This window comes from Scardinius erythrophthalmus, assembly GCF_964197995.2.
Source record: "Scardinius erythrophthalmus genome assembly, chromosome: 1".
Taxonomy (NCBI): Eukaryota; Metazoa; Chordata; class Actinopteri; order Cypriniformes; family Leuciscidae; genus Scardinius; species Scardinius erythrophthalmus.
The window spans coordinates 59,378,624-59,398,675 of NC_138221.1; the positions used below are offsets into that span (position 1 = coordinate 59,378,624).

The 20,052-nt window shown below is 35.8% G+C and overlaps 2 protein-coding genes across 6 annotated transcripts in view; one reads left to right on the forward strand and one right to left on the reverse strand.

Annotated features, from left to right (window-relative positions):
- Window positions 1-15,066, forward strand: part of LOC308699764 (uncharacterized protein) — a 32,244-nt gene extending 17,178 nt beyond the window's left edge. Inside the window, exon 4 of the mRNA XM_081380728.1 lies at window positions 13,278-15,066. Within this exon, the coding sequence (XP_081236854.1) occupies window positions 13,278-13,375 (98 nt within the window). The 3' untranslated portion in view covers window positions 13,376-15,066. The remainder of the gene's footprint in view (window positions 1-13,277) is intronic.
- Window positions 8,630-17,492, reverse strand: LOC308699707 (dynein regulatory complex subunit 3-like). 5 transcript variants are annotated; one of them, XM_081380622.1, is made up of 9 exons: window positions 17,257-17,433; window positions 16,532-16,591; window positions 13,697-13,808; window positions 13,461-13,597; window positions 11,653-11,755; window positions 11,302-11,491; window positions 10,057-10,173; window positions 9,808-9,974; window positions 8,630-9,646 (listed from the first exon to the last, which is right to left on the reverse strand). In XM_081380622.1, exons 6-9 carry the CDS (start codon window positions 11,453-11,455, stop codon window positions 9,473-9,475), a joined length of 612 nt encoding a protein of 203 aa, XP_081236748.1. In that variant the 5' UTR covers window positions 11,456-11,491; window positions 11,653-11,755; window positions 13,461-13,597; window positions 13,697-13,808; window positions 16,532-16,591; window positions 17,257-17,433; the 3' UTR covers window positions 8,630-9,472. The 5 variants fall into 5 exon arrangements, with proteins under 5 accessions (XP_081236748.1, XP_081236747.1, XP_081236750.1 ...); XM_081380623.1 differs by having other exon boundaries at window positions 8,924-9,646; window positions 17,164-17,291; XM_081380621.1 differs by having other exon boundaries at window positions 16,532-17,492.
- Between the last annotated feature and the right edge of the window lie 2,560 nt (window positions 17,493-20,052).

Genomic DNA, 20,052 nt, shown 5'->3' on the forward strand with positions numbered 1-20,052 from the left:
GCCTCTGATTTTCCCTGACTGTGAAGTCCTGTCTGCCCGTACCAGTGAAAATCCTTCCAGCTCCAGAGCAGCATCCGGGACATCGCGGTGCAGCCATGTTTCCGTAAACACCATCAAACTTGAAGTGCGATATTCAAAACATGCTTTGGAGTTAGCTCGAAGTTCCTCCATTTTACCATGCAGTGATCTGGCATTGCACAGTAGCATCGATGGTAGAGGTGGTCTATTTCCTCGACGTCGAAGACGCTGCCGTATTCCGCCTCGATGGCCTCGTCTCCTATGCCTTCTATTGCGCGCAGATGACAACCTCACGCAAACAGGCAGGTTCAAAGGAGGTGGCCCAACATGGCGTAGCGCCAGCAATGCGTCTCTGGTGTAGCTGATTGACGTCCATGTTGTCACACCTGTATGTAGTGTTTGGCACCGTGCAAGATATCCCAATACAGCGGCTACTAGACACAGCTGAACGAACATTGTCGAATGGGTAACGGCGTTAGAACAACAACTTAAAAAATTTAAAATAAAAAGCTAAAAAACGGATAAGAGAAGAACAAACAACAGACGAATGCAGTAGAGCAAGAGCCCGGGTCGCAAGCAGAGCAGCGCCACCGGAAGCTAATTATCAACGTCCGATCGTTCGTACGATGGGACAAGCACAGAACTTCAAGCACAAGAACTACAAGCACAGAACTGGGACAAGCACAGAACTTGGACTACTGATATTTTTATATTAGCCTATTAATGCATTTTATAGTCTATTATTGATGCAGAGAGATTTGTCTAGTTCTAAAACATAGTTTTTTGTTTATAGCCTATTTACAAAATAAAATCACCATGCATTTCCATTTTACACTAAGGAACAAATATTATACAATGACTTTACTTCTGTAGCCTATAATAATTCTAATCGTAATTTCAAAAGCAGTTCTGTTAAATTTTTTTTTATATTTATATATATATATATATATATATATATATATATATATATATATATATATATAATATGACGTTTAAACGACAAACAATAAAATCAGAACCAGTATTCTGTTGCGTTCATGGTTCTAGTGGCAGTAATGCATCCACGGCTTTTCAAAATGTCACAAAGCGTTTTGAGATTGTTTTGAATGAAATATTGAAGTTTATAATTAAGTGTTTTGGCACACCACAACGAGTGGCAAACTCTTTGTTTTGTTTTGCAAACTGAGCACTCCATATGGAGAGTGTCGGAGCCAGCCTGATGAGCAGGCAAAGGCCAAATTCTTTTAAGGATTAATCTCAAAATCTCCAAAAGTCCATAGCCTATGTACAGTAGGCCCTATATCTTATTAAATTATATATTGTAGTTTTATTGATTGTATTTAAAGTAGGGCTGTCAAATTTAGCGCGTTAATAACGCGTTAACGCAAAATCATATTAACGGCACTAATTTTTTTTAACGGACAATTAACGCAGCGCGTATTTTCTGTTTGACCCGTGACCCAAAACCTAGTTGGAGAAATGGAGATAGACAGTGTTGGCAACTTAGCCACATTGCAGACCCCTTTAGCGATTTTTTTCCCTTCAACAAAGCGCCCAAACCTTATTTAGTTTCTGAGAATCTACCGGTACCGCCGGTACTGCTCTCCCAGCACGCGCGCGCACCTCTCTCTCTCTCTCTCTCTCTCTCTCTCTCTCTCTCTCTCTCTCTCTCTCTCTCTCTCTCTCTCTCTCTCTGCGTCTCACGCGGAGGAGCAGCGCTTTAATTCAGTTAAACACAGATATTATGTTGCTTCTCTAATTTTACAAATATAGCCGAAATCAGAGCACGGATATTGTCTTTAGTTTATGTGTATTTGATTTCACAAGACGACGGTTCGATTATCAGAATTTTTGTGCAGATTAACGTCTTGGAAGGGAGAGCTGGTTATGTTTATTTGGTCGCGTTTCAGTCACCATTTCAAATTCATTCCGTTGTTTGACAACAGAAACAGTAAAATATACGTTTTATTGAGAATGTATTGAGAATTTAGCTTCATCAAAATGGGCACAGAGAGAGAAAAACTACAATGTAATAATAAATGCTAAATGTACATTTAACATTTTCAGAAGAGCTGCCCTGTCATGCAAAAATATAAACATTTTTGTGTTAGTAAATTGCTCAGTGCAAAGAAAGAGAAGTAACTTTCTACATGTGTCTAATAGACATGAACAAGTTCTTTGAAAAACATCTATGACCTTTGAAACATGTCTCGTCTGCATGCTATATTGACTATGGTTTCAATAATAAACATACATTTGCATAAAGCATCTATATTTATCAATGCCCACGTTGATTAGAGTATTACAAACTTGAAAAGTATTAATTTAAGGTATATTTAGAACAAATAAAAAATGTGCGATTAAATGCGATTAATCGCGAGTTAACTCATGACAATCATGCGATTAATCGCGATTAAAAATTTTAATCGATTGACAGCCCTAATTTAAAGGTTTTCCACACACAATTTCAATTTAGCAGATAGCCTACAGATAGTGTGGGGAATTGTGTTATTTTAGGAACGGTTCATATAGATTTTTGCAACTGGTGTTTTTCTTACTTGCTAGGACCCCACTGAATACAAAACAACCTGTTTCCAATTTTTTTCTTCATTTTTAGTGCCAAAATTCAAGATGGCAGACAATATATGCAGAAAAATCACAGAAAATAAAATATATAATCTTTTCACTTCTATGAAGGCTTTAAAATGGTTAACTTTTTGATGAATGTATTCCTAATAAGGCAGACAAGTGAGACACAGACTATTTTCAACATATTTATTGGATCATTTGCCAAAAAATTGGGCAAAAAAAAAAAAAAAAAAATTGAAAAAAAAAAATTCTGCATTTTGTTCAACAAAACAGTCAGTCATTGTCACTCAAGTATTTATCCTCATCACTCTCACGGTCGCTGTCTGACTTCAATATTGGTGCATGTCTCCTCAGCCGTTTGAACTTTTATTCAATTCCAGGATATGAATTCTTGATATCAACAATTCAATTTTCACTAGTTAAAACGATAGTTATTGATATCAGAAATTAGATTTCTACTAGTAACAATGGCAATTTTTGATATCAGGTATTACATTTCCACTAGTAACAATGCTAATTCTTGATATCAGCATTTACATTTTCACTAGTTAAAATGATAATTCTTGATATCAACAATTGAATTTCAACTAGTAAAAACTATAATTCTTGATATCTGTAATTGTATTTTCACTAGTGAAATGTCACCATAGGCTGCCATTCAAAATCAATTGCTGATATCAAGAATTGATTTCTTACTTGTTGAAATTCCAGTTTCACATATCAGAAATACAATTCTTACTACTAAAAACCTTTATTTTTGATATCAAGAGTTCAGTTGTCACTAGTTGAAATGTCTATTCTTGATATCAACATTTGAATTGCTACTAGTAACAATGTTCATTTTGGGTATCAAGAATTCCATTTTCACTAGTTTTTCTGATATCATGAATGTGATTGTTACTAGTAAGAAAGACATTTTAGATATCTGAAATTATATTGATATCAGAAATACATTTTCAGATATCAAAAATGAAAAAATTTACTAGTAGCAATTTTAATTGTTGATATCAAGAATAGACATTTTTACCAGTAACCATGTAATTCTTAATATCAGGAATTTGCATTTTTACTAGTAACAATGTAATTAATGATATCAAAAATTATATTTCTACTAGTAAGAAATACAAAGCTGAAATGTATGGCAAGCCATTTTAACATTTAAAAGCAAATTTTGACTATCCGGAATTAACAGTGTAGATATCAACAATGTCTTTCTGACTAGTCGTAATTACATTTTGGATAGTTGGAATTGTCATTCAAGATATCTGTAACGTAATAGTGACTAGTCGAAACGACAGATAGAGATATCTTTAATTCAGTTTTGACTAGGCAAAACTGAATTACAGATATCTGCAATGACCTCATTGAAAATGACATTCAACTCGTCACACATCTTAAATGACAATTGCAGATATCTGTAATTCAGTTTTGACTAGGCAGAATGAAAGTTAAAGATATCTCAAACGTCATTATGACTAGTGCAAATTATTGTGCATGACGTTGCTCTATTTTACATATCCATTTCCCCTCCCCACCATAATCAAAGAAAAAGTGGGTTAATTTCTTTATTTCTATGAATGGAAGAAGAAAGAATCAGGCTGTAATCGAAAAAAACACCAGAAAATGTTTTTTATATACAAAAAAAATAAAATAATTTTTACAATGCTATGTTTATGTTCATGCTTAAAAGGTTGTTGTTGCCGTAAGATTTATGCATGAAAAAGATTCACACTAATTCACTTTAATAAAGATGCTTACATGCATGCTATTCATGAAAGTACAATAACATTAACTTCCTTAGATGAGAAACAAAGTTCTTAGTTCAGATTAGTTCTTATTTTTAATTTTATTTTTTCAGTTTGAAACAGTATCTAACAGCATGAAAAAAGATGATTAAAAACTCTGGTTGCTCTGACATGGTGCTAATCAGTGCTAATTAAAGTTAACAGTTAACAGGTGCTATGTGATTTGATGATTTGAACAACACGCTCTGCTCCCGCCTAAAGTGTGACGCATGCATACAGATATCTGCAACGTCATTTGGCCTAGTCAAAACTCTAATTCAAGATATCTGTAATTACATTTTGACTAGGCAGAATAAAAGTTACAGATATCTCAAATTTCAGATATCTCTAATCAAAATTAATTTCAAGATATCTTTAACTTGATAATAGATATCTACAATTAAATTATGACTATCCCTAACTCCAGTTTGAGATATCTACAACACCATTTTGACTAGACATAACTCTAGTTACAGATATCTACAACGTAATTTCGCCTAGTCAAAACTTAATTTAAGATATCTGAAAAGGAACATGTAGATATCTTGAATTGAGGTGAATTAAAGATATCTTGAACTGGAGTTATGACTAGTCAGAATCTAATTGAAGATATCTCAAACTAGAATTACAGATATCTACAATTCAGTTACAGATATCCGTAATTCACATAGTGGATATCTGCAACTGAATTGTAGATATCTGTAATGATAAACCCCATTCAAATGAATGGCAAAAGTGATGTCATTTGTCCTAGGAAGAATGTCTTTGTGGATATCTGAAATGACAATTATGGATAGGAAGAATGTAGTTGCGGATATCTGAAATGTTCTTTTTGACTAGGCAAAACTGAATTAAAGATATCTGCAACACATATCCAGTCTAGCTTTTAAATGTTAAAATGGCTTGCCATAGAAATGTGTATTCAGAATTTTAACTAGTAATAAATACATTTTTGATATCTGTAATAGTTTTGTCGCTCTTTTAACATTTAAAACACATGTAGGATATGAATTGTTGATATCAACAATTGGATTCTTGATATCAACAATTTAATTGTTTATCTGTAATTATATTTTCACTAGTGAAATGTCACCATGGGCTGCCATTCAAATAGATTTCTTACTAGTAGAAATATAATTTTTGATATCAATAATTACATTGTTACTCGTAAAAATGGCAATTACTGATATCAATAATTCAATTGTCACTAGTTGAAATGTCTATTCTTGATATCAACAATTGATTTTGAATGGCAGCCTATGGTGACATTCCACTAGTGAAAATACAATTACAGATATCAAGAATTATAGTTTTTACTAGTTGAAATTCAATGGTTGATATCAAGAATTATCATTTTAACTAGTGAAAATGTAATTCCTGATATCAAAAATTGCCATTGTTACTAGTAGAAATCTAATTCCTGATATCAATAACTATCATTTTCACTAATGAAAATGTAAATGCTGATATCAAGAATTAGCATTGTTACTAGAAGAAACATTATTCCTGATATCAAGAATTATAATTTTAACTAGTGAAAATTAAATTGTTGATTTCAACAGGGCTGGACTGGGACAGAAAATCGGCCCTGGCATTTTGGCCCAGACTGGCCCACTACATATGACCCACAGGATCTTGGTAAAACTGTGGTGGGTGGACCTCTGTCCCTCTAGGGGGGTTTGGGGGCATGCCCCCCCTAAGAAAAATTTGTGCATTTTAATGTTAAATTCATTAATCTGGTGCAGTTTGAGAGTTCAAAATTAAAAGGCTCCACCCATATTAAGTGTGCAAATTAAACAAAGAAAAAATCATACCTCTTTTAGTAACAGTGTCTGTCTACATTACACTACTACATAATAATAGTTATAATATTAATCTCATGACAGTAGCCTAATAGCCATATATTGCAAAACAAATGCACTGAAAAATAAAGGAAACTTTCATAATTAGTTTTGTACTCATTTCTAAACTTGAAAGAGATAAGCACATGATCTTTTATTTTGACGGAAACTGCATCAAGCTTTTATTTTGGCGGAAAACATGGATAAAAACGCGTCTCATTAAAGTTCTAGTAAATTTCTGTAATCGTCAACAATGCAGATGTGGAAATAATGTGTAGCTGGGTAATGGGTTCCTACACTCATAGCCAAAGTGTTTTGAAAGTAGTTCTGCTTACCGCGGACTCTACACTTTCTCATCTCTCTCCTGATCCTCCTCATCAGCCACTGGAGCTGATGAAGGTCCTGCTGCTGCAGAAAACATATATATTTTGATACATTTTACAGCGTCTGCTTGAAGGGCCTGTATCTATTTTTCACGCTATTTCTCTGTACATTCCTTGCGTTTCTTCTCCATCTCTCAGACTATTTTGACAGATACACACTTGACACTGCACGCTCACTCAAAGCCCAAAGGGGGAGGTGTGATTGGGCCAGCCCAGTGTCAAGAAATCAATCAAGAAAACAACCAATGGGCCGCTGATCTACGGGTTTCATGGGCCGGTCTGTCAGTGGAAAAAAAAACTAACGCTTACTTTTTTTTGACCAATGCATTACACCGGCACTAACCCAGCACCATCAATTAAACAAAACAAAACGAATGGGCCGCCGATGTACAGTACAAGTTTTATGGGCCGTTAAAAGAAAAAAAAAAGTATGAGATTTATCGGCCCAAAAAGCACGTCGGCCCACCGGGCATTTGCCCGGTATGCCAGATTACCAGTCCAGCCCTGGATATCAAGGATTCATATCCTGGAAATTAATAAAAGTTAAAACGGCTTGCCATACCTCAGAGCCCTCACACCTGCAAAGTTGCGTGCATGGTAAGTTGTTGCTCTTGCAAGAACACCTTCTACTGCATTGACTGGCAAGACAAGAGCACTTCACAGGCTGTTTCATAACCAGGTTTGAAGAGCTGACACATGAATTTCTCACATCCAGCTAACACGTCTGGAGATAGATGAGGACCTACACCAAGCCTACAAAGTGCATTAATGACATCATCATCTGTCTCCATGAATGACTTGAAACAATAAACCTTTCCTTTCCCACGGATATGGCCTGTGGTATCGCAACCTGTGAGTGCATGGAACCCTGGTAATGTGCTGCACGCTCTGGGCCAAGAGCCACGTAAATAGGTTGGAGTCGTATCTTTCGTCGACGATCTCCAGTGCCCATATTAATGAGACTGTCTTTGTTGAGGTCTGGTATCCTGCGTAGGGCAAGCACCAAGACATCTGTGTCACATGTGTAGATATGTGGGGTTTTGCCAAAACGACTTACTGCTACTGCGTACATGATCAGTAGAGTGTCCGCCTCTTCTTGTGAGCTCCTCATGCAGAAAAAAGCATGGCAGAAAAAAGCCAACCTCGTTCTCTACCTTACTCATAAAGCTGTTGAACTATGTAAACTGTCAATTACAGTTCACACACACAAAGGTGTTATGGCCTCAAAAGTTAACATGGTGAGCATGAAGAACAGGCGGACACTCTACTGATCATGTACGCAGCACATTACCAGGGTTCCATGCACTCACAGGTTGCGATACCACAGGCCATATCCGTGGGAAAGGAAAGGTTTCTTGTCTCAAGTCATTCATGGAGACAGATGATGATGTCATTAATGCACTTTGTAGGCTTGGTGTAGGTCCTCATCTATCTCCAGACGTGTTAGCTGGATGTGAGAAATTCATGTGTCAGCTCTTCAAACCTGGTTATGAAACAGCTAAAGCCCTTCGGTGGAACATGTTTAAAACTCTAAAACCCGACCAGGGAGTGGAAAAACTATGTCCCACTTCAGGAGCAGTTACAGAGCACATTCTGAGAGCACACTGGCAAGCAAATGTTTGGGCACAAGATACAGCTCCTGCTCCAAAGATTCTTGACACACTATCACTGGATGGAGGCAAATTGATGATGGGCAATGGGCTCCTGTCCTGTCAAAACTTCCACCAGCACCAGAGGCTGTTGTGGAGCTTGTGAAGTGCTCTTGTCTTGCCAGCCAATGCAATAGAAGGTGTTCTTGCAAGAGCAACAACTTACCATGCACGCAACTTTGCAGGTGTGAGGGCTCTGAGGAGACATGCACCAATATTGAAAAGTCTGACAGTGACAGTGACAGTGAGAGTGATGAGGATAAATACTTGAGTGACAATGGCTGACTGTTTTGTTGAACTCTTCAATAATGAAACAAAATGCAGATTTTTTTTTCTTCAGTTTTTCCAATTTTTCTATTTTTTTTACCCAATATTTTGGCAAATGATCCAATAAATATTTTGAAAATAGTTTGTCTCACTTGTCTGCCTAATTAGGAATACATTCATCAAAAAGTTTACCATTTTAAAGACTTTATAGAAGTGAAAAGATTATATATTTTATTTTTTGTGATTTTTCTGCATATTGTCTGCCATCTTGAATTTTGGCACTAAAAATGAAGAAAAAAATTGGAAACAGGTTGTTTTGTATTTAGTGGGGTCCTAGCAAGTAAAAAAACACCAGTTGCCCAGGCTGGAAAAATAATTTCCCTCTTCCTGCAAAAGCTCAAAAGTTTTATTCTGTTTATCGTTTCCTAGTAACAAAGGCTGGCTATCTTTCCCATCTTTCCCATTGGCTTCATGTAATCCATTCTCCCCAATAATTTTCCATGTCATCTGATTGTTAACAGAATTATTGTGGTGAGCGCAGAACATTATTTTCATTAAAATTATTATTAGGTTATATGAAGGAAACTTTTAATCAGTCAATGCGTTTTTCCGGGTATGCCAATAAATAGCATAATGGTGCATGGTTACACCCATCATTGGTTGATAATCATGATAATTCATGTTACCCATGGTCATATTTATTACCCAAGTCAATCAGTTAATTAGAAAATGTATGTATATAATGATATACCTAACATATATCCATTTGAAATGTTTAAAAAGGCGATTATTTGCAATTTTTGGTGATATATCCGCCATCTTGGATTTTGGGCCTGTGCAGCCCGGGAAAAAATCGGAAACAGGTAGTTTTGCAAACTATAGGGTCTGTAGAAGTCAAAAAACATCATTTGCAAAAATCTATATGAAATGTTCCAAACACTTTATTTTGCTACATATGGCCCTGCACTAGTTTGTTCATCCAGCAGTCTGTTGTCCAGATAGACCAAGTCTGGAAGAAATCGCATCACAAATATCTTCAAGTCCTCTTCATCACAGATGGGATTTCCCACAAGGTTGAGAGTGTGTAGATTCTTAAACTGGCTGAGGTACAGCACCTGCAGGGTCAGATATGATTTCCTTCAGCTTTAGGTTTGAGTGACACTCATATTGGAAATGAATTAGTGGATGGCTGCATATTTTGGAGTCAGACTCATTTTCATCCTTCTGGGATTTCACATTTTCTAAAATTGTATCCTCTAAAATATAGTTGGCTTACATTATCCAGTTGAGCAATGGCATTGTTTCCAATAGAGAGGATGTGCAGGTTCTGCAGCGTATCCAGGTTTTCAATGACAGAAATGCGGTTGTTGAACAAACTCAAGTCCTGAAGTTTCACAAGAGAGTCCAGTCCTTCAATCACTTCAATATTATTGAATGACAGATCTGAGGAATATAAGAATTATGGCTTAGTATTTGGAGATACTCTGGATATGATTTTGATATCAGTCGGACAGTCTGTACTCACCCAGCCAGATCAGATTAGTGAGGTTTTCTAACCCTTCAATCCTCTCAATAACATTATTATCCAGCTGGAGTTTTGTTAGAGAGGTGAAATGCCACAGGTGGAACATCTTTAGGATGTCTACAAAAAACACAATATTATATTAATTATATTTGTCAAAAAAATAAATAAATATATGCTATTTTGTATACAATGAACTGTTATTGAAATTATACCAATCATGATAATGAAAATTAATTAAATAAAATAAAAATCCTGTCATTAATTACTCACCTTCATGTCGTTCCAAACCGTTCATGTTCGAAACACAAATGAAGACCTTTTTGATGAAATCTGATAACTTTCTGTCCCTACATTGACAGCTACGCAACTATCACTTTAATGTTAATGTTTCAAAAAGTTCATAAAGGGATCGTGCAACTAATCCATATGAATTGAGTGGTTTTGTCCAAATTTTCTGAAGAGATTCAATCCCTTTATATGATGAACAGAATGAATTTAGGCTTTTATTCACATATTATAAACATTGATCAGTGAACAGAAGCTCAACCGAACCTGCTTGGTGCTAGAAGAAGCTCAAACATGTGCGTAACAGGAGAATGAACCTCAGTGGTTTTTGCACGTCAAGCGAACAAGCTTGAGCTTCAGTTTACCACAACTGATGTGCGAGTTAATAAATGTTTATATGTGAATGAAAGCCTAAATTAAATCTGTCCATCATATAATGCAATCGTGTCTTTTATAAAATTTGGACTAAACCGCTCAATTCATATGGATTAGTTTTACAATCTCTTTATGAACTTTTTAAAGTGTCAAAGTGGTAGGCCTAGTTGTGTAAACTGTCAATGGAGGGACAGAAATCACTCAGATTTCATCAAAAAGATCTTCATTTGTGTTTCGAACATGAACAAAACTCTTACGGGTTTGAAACAACGAGTAAATGATGAAAGAATTTACATTTTTTGTGAGGAACTATCCCTTTAACACTGATTAAAAAACATCTGTGTGAGAGGGGGGATGTATTTTACTTGTCATGAAAATAATGTCTAAATAATTAAAATAAAGTGGGTTTCACTTTTTCAAGAATTCAAAAAAATATATTCTTATTTTTCTCTTGATTTTGGGGTTGAAATATGGGGTGAAATATGTCTCATATGGTAATATGAGATTCACCCTGAATAAAATAAAATTCAATCAAAAATGTTTAATTTTACATTAAAAAGAATTTAATTAAGTTATGGTTCTTACTTCTGAAGTCCAGCCGCAGCTGAAGCACCTCCTCGTACTGGATGCCCTCTTTCTTGGCTATTTTTCCAGCTTGTCCTTGAGGTCCCTGTTCAACAATTGCTTGTTGTAGCATCTCCTCATCGATTACTTTGGGTTCATCCTGTTCCCTGCTCATTTTCCAACGCTTCTGATGACTGGACCCGTTTATTACCTGCAGTAACGGTGATTAGCAGTGCAATATTATCTAATATAATATTATCTAGTGCAATTGCTTATCTTATTTTGCAGACCTGTGACCTTAAAATCAGTCAAAACACGGTATCAGTCACCTATTTAAAATGTTAAAGCTCGTTCATTTGACAACAGACTTACCTGTAAATATATCACCGAAGTACTCGTATATGCTGGACGCAAACACTGTTGCCCAGCAACCACAGACCACCGCCATGACAGTTTTCAGGAGCTTTGAGGCGCTCTAAAGAAATTAAAATACATTTTAGTAATAATACTCAGAAATATAACCTTAATATAGAAATATATAAAGTGATTTTCTTCGATTATTTATTCATTTTCATGAAATGGAAAACGAAATTTTGGCAATTTAGAAGAAATATTCCACGTGTACAAAAATGCCTCTGCTAGTATTTCTAAACTAGATTTCGAAAAGCAAACATGTCCATAAATTCATGTTTTTGCACATTTAAGGCCCTGTCCACACTACTGCGTTTTAGTTTAGAAACGGAGAATTAAAACGAATACGATCTCCGTCCACACCAGCGTTTTAGCTGCGTAGCCTATTAATGTTGCGTTCAAGTCATCTCGTATAGATCATATTTACGAGTTGAACGCACCATAATGTCGTAGCTCGGGATTTTCTCTAATGGTGCCTTCACGTGCTATGGTAATTATGGTAAAATTCAACGAGAGTCGTGAATACTGAAAATGTGGTACTGAAGTACTTCGGTACTGAAAATGTGACGTTACCAGCATTTCTGTAGTACCGGGTATATTCGGTACCCAGTAATAGGCAGCTGCGTTAAGTCGCTTCCATGTTTATCTAAGCGCAGGGGCTCCAGACTAACTTTACTATGAGCACTGTAGCCGATATATACCACGAGTGTCTGTGTATATTAAACTGCAGAAATACTATTTAAATATTAACATTGCATGTTCTTTGTCTCTGTGTGAATGAATGGCGCAGACGCGCGGTGTCATTTACCTCTCACACACACACACACACACACACACACACACACACACACACACACACACACACACACACACACTCACTGAAGCACGAGTGATGCGCGCGCTGTTTTCAGTCTAGCTGCTGCCAGTCACGATGATGAAATTCATCTCCAGAGCCACTCTTGAGTCATTTTACCGTTTCATTTGAGAAAAACTATCGTCATATCATACACACACAGAAACTCAAAGGTCTTCACGGCAACCCGTCAAAATAAAAGTTCGGTTTAACTTTGCGTGCATGCTGCCTGAACCCGTTTGTTTTGCGAATAGCTTACTCTCATTTCAGGCGGGATCACGGTCCTCTTGAATGGGACGGGCGATGTCTTGGTCCTTGATAGATTGTGTCTCATAATGGGCTTCTGAACCGCTCTTAGTCTGACCCGTCACCTAGGACCTGTTTGCCTTGGGAGACCCTACCAGGGGCATATAGCCCCGGACAACTTGGCTCCTAGGATCATTCGGGTACTCAAACCCCTCCACCACGATAAGGTGGCAGTTCAAGGAGGAGTGTAAGAATATTTTGTACATTTTAAAGTTAAATTCATAAATCTGGTGCAAAGTTCAAAATTAAGAGCTCCAACCCATATTCAGTGTGCAACTTGAACAAAGAAGAAGTCAGTGCATTGACTTGGACCTGAAATTTAAATGGGACTCAGACATCTTTTTAGTGGCGATAAAGTGTCTCAGTCTACATTACACTACATACTACTATGACTACTACTACTAATACTGTGATTTGTGTCTCACAGAAAAAGCCACAGATGGCTCGCTGCAGAATGAAGACTGGACACTCAACATGGAGATCTGTGACATCATTAATGAGACCGAGGACACAACACACACATAAACACATGCGCACAGACTCTTTCAGAGCAGACTGACTGGGAATGTGCTGTCGTTAGTGTTGTGCTCCAGCAGTAATGGGTTCTCACCGTTCCTCTTGGCATATTTACAGCTGACGTTGAAAAGCATAAAACGTCTGAATTGCTTTTCTAGTTTTGTCTGCATTCATTTTTTATCTAGTTTTGTCTGCACAATGAAAATTCAGATAAAATGCTTGAAACTTCCCCTGAGAAAAAAGAAAAACATGTTTAGCAGATCAGTTTCTACTTGAGTCATGACGCATAATTATTATGCATTATAAACACAATAAATCTATATTTATTACCCAGTGTTTTCGGTTGACATCCTCATCCGACCGCATCCCATTTCTTGGTTAAAAATGGCCATTGCTTGCTTATGATCTCCCCAGCAAAGAATGTAGTGAGAGTGGGATGTTCCTAGAGAGAGCAATAGAGCAGGATGAGTGACACAATGATATATTCACACAAATGTTTCTGGAAATATAAAATCGTGAATATCACAATGATATCAATGCACTTTTTATTTGTCCAAAAAGAGTGTGTCATTGATTAGACTGTGATATACTTCCTTGTCACGGGATGTTTTAACAGCGTCTGTTATTTAAACTTATGTCATTAAAGTTGGCAAGTCCAATTAATTTCCATGAATCAGTTCAAAGTGTCCATTTAAAATAACTGATTCAAACTGATTCAATTATTCACTCGCATACTAACCCAAAAATGTTTGCTGAAGCATGTAGTATTTTTCATATATTGGAATGTTTTAATAAAAATATACATTACCATTCAGGCCGATAAAAAAGAAGAAGAAATTAATAGTTTTATTCAGCAAGGCTGCATTAAATTATTCAAAAGTGACAGTAAAGGCATTTATAGTGTTACAAAATATTTCTATTTATAATAACTATAAGACGGATCATGTGACACTGAAGACTGGAGTAATGATGCTGAAAATGCACTTTGATCAGAGGAATAAATTACATTTTACAATATATTAAAAAAGAAAACGGTTCATTTAAATTGTAATAATATTTTGCAATATTACTATTTTACTGTGTTTTAATCAAATAAATGCAACTTTAGTGAACATGAGACTTATTTCAAAAACATTAAAACAATCTTACCGACCCCAAACTTTTGAACAGTATAATGATGTTTATTACTCTGTACTAGGGCTGCACGATATTGGAAAAAAATTCCATTGTGATATTTTTTTCCCAACGATATATATTGCGATATTGCGAGCCATCACTCCAGGCTAAAGTCAATAATTACCATTCCATGATATTAATAATTTCACTAATAAGCAAGCTTCATTACAAGTGACAAAAAGGTCACTTAATATTTTATTCCAAAATTAGAACATATTTCTGTCAGAATTTGGTGAACGTTCTACGCAATCCAACGTGGCGGCGCTCTTAACAGATGTTTGTTTGTTCATTAGGCTATAATTCCTCAAAATAAGTAAAAAAAAAATCTTATTCTCTCTCTCTCTCTCTCTCTCTCTCTCTCTCTCTATCTATGTTTTCGCGCTGATGCAGTGATGCGTTCATGTAAACGGCACCTAAAAGCTGTCACAAAGAACCAGCAAAAGTTATGATTATGAATATGTAAAATATTGCAATGAGACATTTTAATTGTTTATTAATAAACAAGTGTTTTCTGTGTCGGCTGCAAAGATGAAGTTGACGATACTGACTCGCAATCTTCGCAGTAGTGAATGCGCCGGAGAGAAATGCACATTTTATTTTGTTTTGAATGGTTCTGTTTAAAAGTAGAGATTTCTGTAGATATTAGATATATTTCTATTTTTTTTTAGGTGTGTGAGGCGAGTAGGCTACCTTATACGCTGAGTTCGGTTCATGGATGATAGCTTAAGCTCCAGTTCAGGTGCTGGCGCCTCCGTGTCGTGATTATCTATTGTCTGCTATATTTACTTTTTATTTATTAAATCCAGCAAATTGGATAATAAAACACTGATTAAAATTAGCCTAAAATACAATTAATACAAAACGAAATTCGCTTTAAAGAAAGGCTTTGTGCTTTCTGTTTGAGGTCTCTGTGAAAGTTTTAAAGCAGTCTTTTAGTGCCGCTTTCAGAGCTGTCGCGTCTGTAATGGAGAACTGTCACGTAACATTTTTTTTCCTCATAAATGCGAACATGAAACATAAAAGACAAAAGACTTTTTAAAAAAGACAACCATCCACAATTTTATAACACTCCAGGCAAAGTACCTCTTTTTGGTCAACATCCTCCTTTTTGTAGCCGAAATAGTCCCAAATAGCTGATTTTGACTTTCTTTTTGGTACGAAATCATCTTTTTTTTTGTGGTGGATCCTCTTGGTCGCCCATTTTTAGCTATAGGATTGCTAGTAAATGTTGGCTGTGAGCGGTGAGCAGCGGCACATCGAACCAATCGCTGTGCAGGCACGCGGAACGTGCATGTCACCCCAGCAACAAGCCATACAACAAACTCTTGTTTACTGTGTTCTACCGTTCTCTTAATACCATAGACAGTATATACACCATGGGTGCTACTACCCTTCACATCGCATGTTCCGGCGATGTGACAATCGCTTATGCGCACATCGCGATGTCGATGTTAAAACAGAATATCGTTCAGCCCTACTCTGTACTGTTATATTGGTGCCTATGAGTGAAAATGATCATTCTTGTTCTTGCATTAAAATTTTGAATCTACTTGTTTGAAGACTGATTGGAAATAAAAAATATATATTCTTTTTTTAATCACGCTTTTAATAAACTTCAGGAAAGTGACACAAATATCAAGATAAATACTGGACAGTGACATATTTCCTTTGACACACAGCAACTGAGATGCATATCAATAAATGAGTGCATTAGGCTTCATAAAGTACACTTAAGCTTCTTTATCTTGAAAAAATATCAAAGACTAACTTTCAGTGTGTGTCAGTCAGTCAGTGTCAGAGTCCAAATCTATTGTGCTCCAGTATTGCAACCAGAAAACAAGACCACAAAAGCAGAATCTCCATTCAGACAAACAATAAGAGTGCTTATGTTTGCGTCATGCCCTGCCATAAACAACAGTTACTAAAGAGACATGCTGCAGGTCACAGTGTGATTACAGAAGTCGAAACGCGGTCAGCTTGACCACTCACCTCTGTCAGACCTTTGATCTTGAGGTATCCACACAGGTATGAGTCCTCCATGGTCACATGCTGTGGGTCAGAAGCAAAGGGTTTTCATAAAATCACTATAATGGTGTACTTGGCACAACTCCAGACCACAAGAACAGATCTGCTAATGTGGGTCAGTTAATAACATTCAACAAAAACCTCTGAAAATACCAATCTGGACTCAAACATGAAGATACGACTCTCTCTGAATGCCCTACTTAGAAATGGGTAATGGATCTATACCGATTAAATATCCAGATTCACTGACATGCAATATTAGACACATTGCACAATGAGCACTGTAATCACACAAGTAAACTACCTAGACACATAGTATGCAGGACATTTTACATAGTAGGCTGGCTAACGTTACCTACAAGCAAGCAAACAGCATATGGGCTCAAGTTCATACTCTCACAATATAGTGATATAGTGAGCCAGCATATTATTTTTGGGCTTCATATTCTCACAACATAATCGAGCACACTTTGTTTTACTCAAAAGCTACATAGTAGGCTCATGGCTACAAACAAACAGTATGTTTGGGTTTCAAAGTTTCACAACCAAGTGAGTGAGCACCCTATCTAGACAGCATTTCTGGACTCAAACTCTACCTAGTAACGTTAGGCTGCCTACCAACAAACAAACAAACAAACAGCATTTTTGGGCTTCATAGTTCCACAGCCTAGTGAGCTGCCTAACGTTACCCTAGACAGCAGTCATTTGAATGCCTGGCTACTCTGGAAAAGGCATGATGGGATTTGCAGTTCTATTACAAGAAAGCAGTACTGTAGAAATCATAGACAGTAAAAGAAATGGACACTGCGACCCCATTGGAACTCAATTGAGACAAGTGAAGCCCATTTTTAGCGATTTCTTAGCACTTCCTTTCCTGACGCGCAGACTCAAACCTTGCAAAGCGTTACACGGACCACGTAGATGTGACGTGAGCAACCCGTCTGTCTTCTAGTAGCTGTGCCAAGAGAAATCTGAATCATTCCCTTGCAGAGACGGAGAGTGTGAGTAGGAATTGTCCATGAGCTAGGAGCAGGAGCAACTTTTGCTAGGTATTCTGATTAATTATATTGTCATTTTGCCTCTACGTCCCCCTGATTGCCCGCGAGCTTCTCCTCCTGTCCATACGGTAATCTCTCTACTGTGCGACAGAGAGTCGCTTGGTTATGACGCAATCATTAGCCTACTTTTACAAAAACTGCTTCTACGGGGCCATAACATAAGCTACAAGGTAATGGAGCATTTTATACATTGTCGTGTTTCTTTAGAAATAAATAATGGACAAATGGAGTCTTCAAACGCCTCAGATGTGAAGTTATTCACTGTCAAAGTGACGCCAAAATGAATGGGAGTCAATGGGATTGCTAACGCAAGTGAAGTTCCGCTACAAGATGGTGGCACGCGGCCGGCTTCAACTTCCGGTCGACTTCTTTCCCGCCTGGTAGAAATGTAGAGAATCGTTTATGTTGTGACAGCTGTTTCTAAACAATGAATTTGCTAATAAAACCTGTTTAACGTGACATATATATATATATCATTATATATATCATCATTAAATTTGTGTATATACACACACAATTTAAAACAAATTTAACATTTGAAATGATACATAAAACATTTGGCAGAAAGGATTGTGTTAGCTATGATAACGTAATGACTTGTAAAATTATAATATATATATATATATATATTGCTTAATGTCATGCTATCATGAAACCTCACATGGTGTGACACAACGTCATAAGGTATGACAGGGTATTCTTGTCACACCATATGATTATTTTGTCACACTATATGATATGAACTGCATTTAACTACATAAATAATGCTCTTAGATACATATTTTATAGCTAATATTTAAGTTTATTGAATATTTCGTCCTTTTAACACATTTTGATACTATATTATTCACACATTTAATATCTATACACCAACTCAATTTGGTGAATCCCTACTTCCCTACTATCCCATTTTCAAGCTGAATCCATGTTAAACTACAGCATTTTGTCACTGAAATGTTTCCCTTTATTTATTTATTTTTTTTTTTTCAGTTTGAGGTATACCTATATATTTCAGTAGATGGTGAGATATGGCGAATACAGAAAGAACAAGGAAATGATACATCATCATCTTGCTGTTCGGTCATTGTTTTACTCATCCTCATTTTGAAATGAATTTATGCATTAAATAAAAAAAATGTTCAATGATTTACTAAAGATTATTAGAATTCATGTAGTTAATATTCAACAGATTAAAATAAAAAGTGCAACATCAAATGAATACAGTAAGTGGATTAATGAATGTGTTATAAACATATGATTCTTTGCTACTTTGAGTAGAACTTTTGCATATAGATTGTTGTGTGGTGTGAGATATATATATATATATATATATATATATATATATATATATATATATATATATATATATATATATATATATATATAAAACATGAACAAATTCAAAATATTTCCTGAGTTTGTATCACAACACTGTTACATTTTTCAGTATAATAATTGCATTTCTTTCACAGTATTTTCACAGTAAGACTTCTCATGTATCTACTGCACTCTCAGACATTTCTTGTAAAAGACTTCAGTACTTTACTGGCAATTTTAGTCAAGGTTTTACAATTGTAATGTAAAAAAGAAGAAGAAAAAAAGCTTGGTTTTATTGTGTTTATAGTATTGGAAAATCATACTGTTTTTCAGTCCATAATGTACTATGAAGTTATGAATAGATTATGCTGTGGAGTTTTTTGATTCTTGTTGGCTTTATCTGTGCTGATGAACTTATTTCTGCTTCACTTTTAGCAGTTTGTGTTGTTGGTTTATTTTGTAATGTTCAGAGTTTATATGTATTAATTTTATTATTATTGGGTCATTTGACCTGAGATTTGGAGCCAAATTACAGCAGTGTAAAAATGACTGTAGGACAAAATGTAGGACAATTAAATGAAAATCTGTTGACTTTAAAAAAGGAAAGCAGCTTTATTGAGAATACTAAAATAATACACTTACAATCTACTTAATACATTTATGTTTGCGATGCAAACATAATTACATTGCATAAACTCCAAGAGAATTCAACACAGTCATCAAAAAGTGATATGATCATGTTGCAATAATATGTTCAAATCAATTAAGACTCAATTTACCATCAAACAGATGGTGTTCACTCAAAATGATTTTACTGCTGTTCCATTTACTTAATTAAAATGAGCTAATACAACACAATTGTGTTGTATTTTGGCACTTAATTTCATCATGTATAATTAACCTAATTCAGTAGTTGCAACATGTAAATATTGCATCAGTGTATTTCTGAAACTGCGTTAAAAAAAAGAGAGGTACATGTTTGTTTCAGCTTATTCTATTTTATTTTATAATTTTTATATGATGCAAACAAGGCGATTTGGCTTCCATGCGTTCTCAATCTGAAAATTTAGCAAATGCGGGTTCTCTTACGAGAGTTCTCTCGTACTGCGT

Excerpts from the sequence above, each read along its gene's own strand:
- LOC308699707 (XM_081380621.1), bottom strand. The coding sequence starts at position 11,455 with ATGAGCAGGGAACAGGATGAACCCAAAGTAATCGATGAGGAGATGCTA. Across the intron at positions 10,174-11,301 it reads GCTGCGGCTGGACTTCAGAA|ACATCCTAAAGATGTTCCAC; the intron begins GTAAGAACCATA and ends TGTTTTTTGTAG. Across the intron at positions 9,975-10,056 it reads CACTAATCTGATCTGGCTGG|ATCTGTCATTCAATAATATT; the intron begins GTGAGTACAGAC and ends TATATTCCTCAG.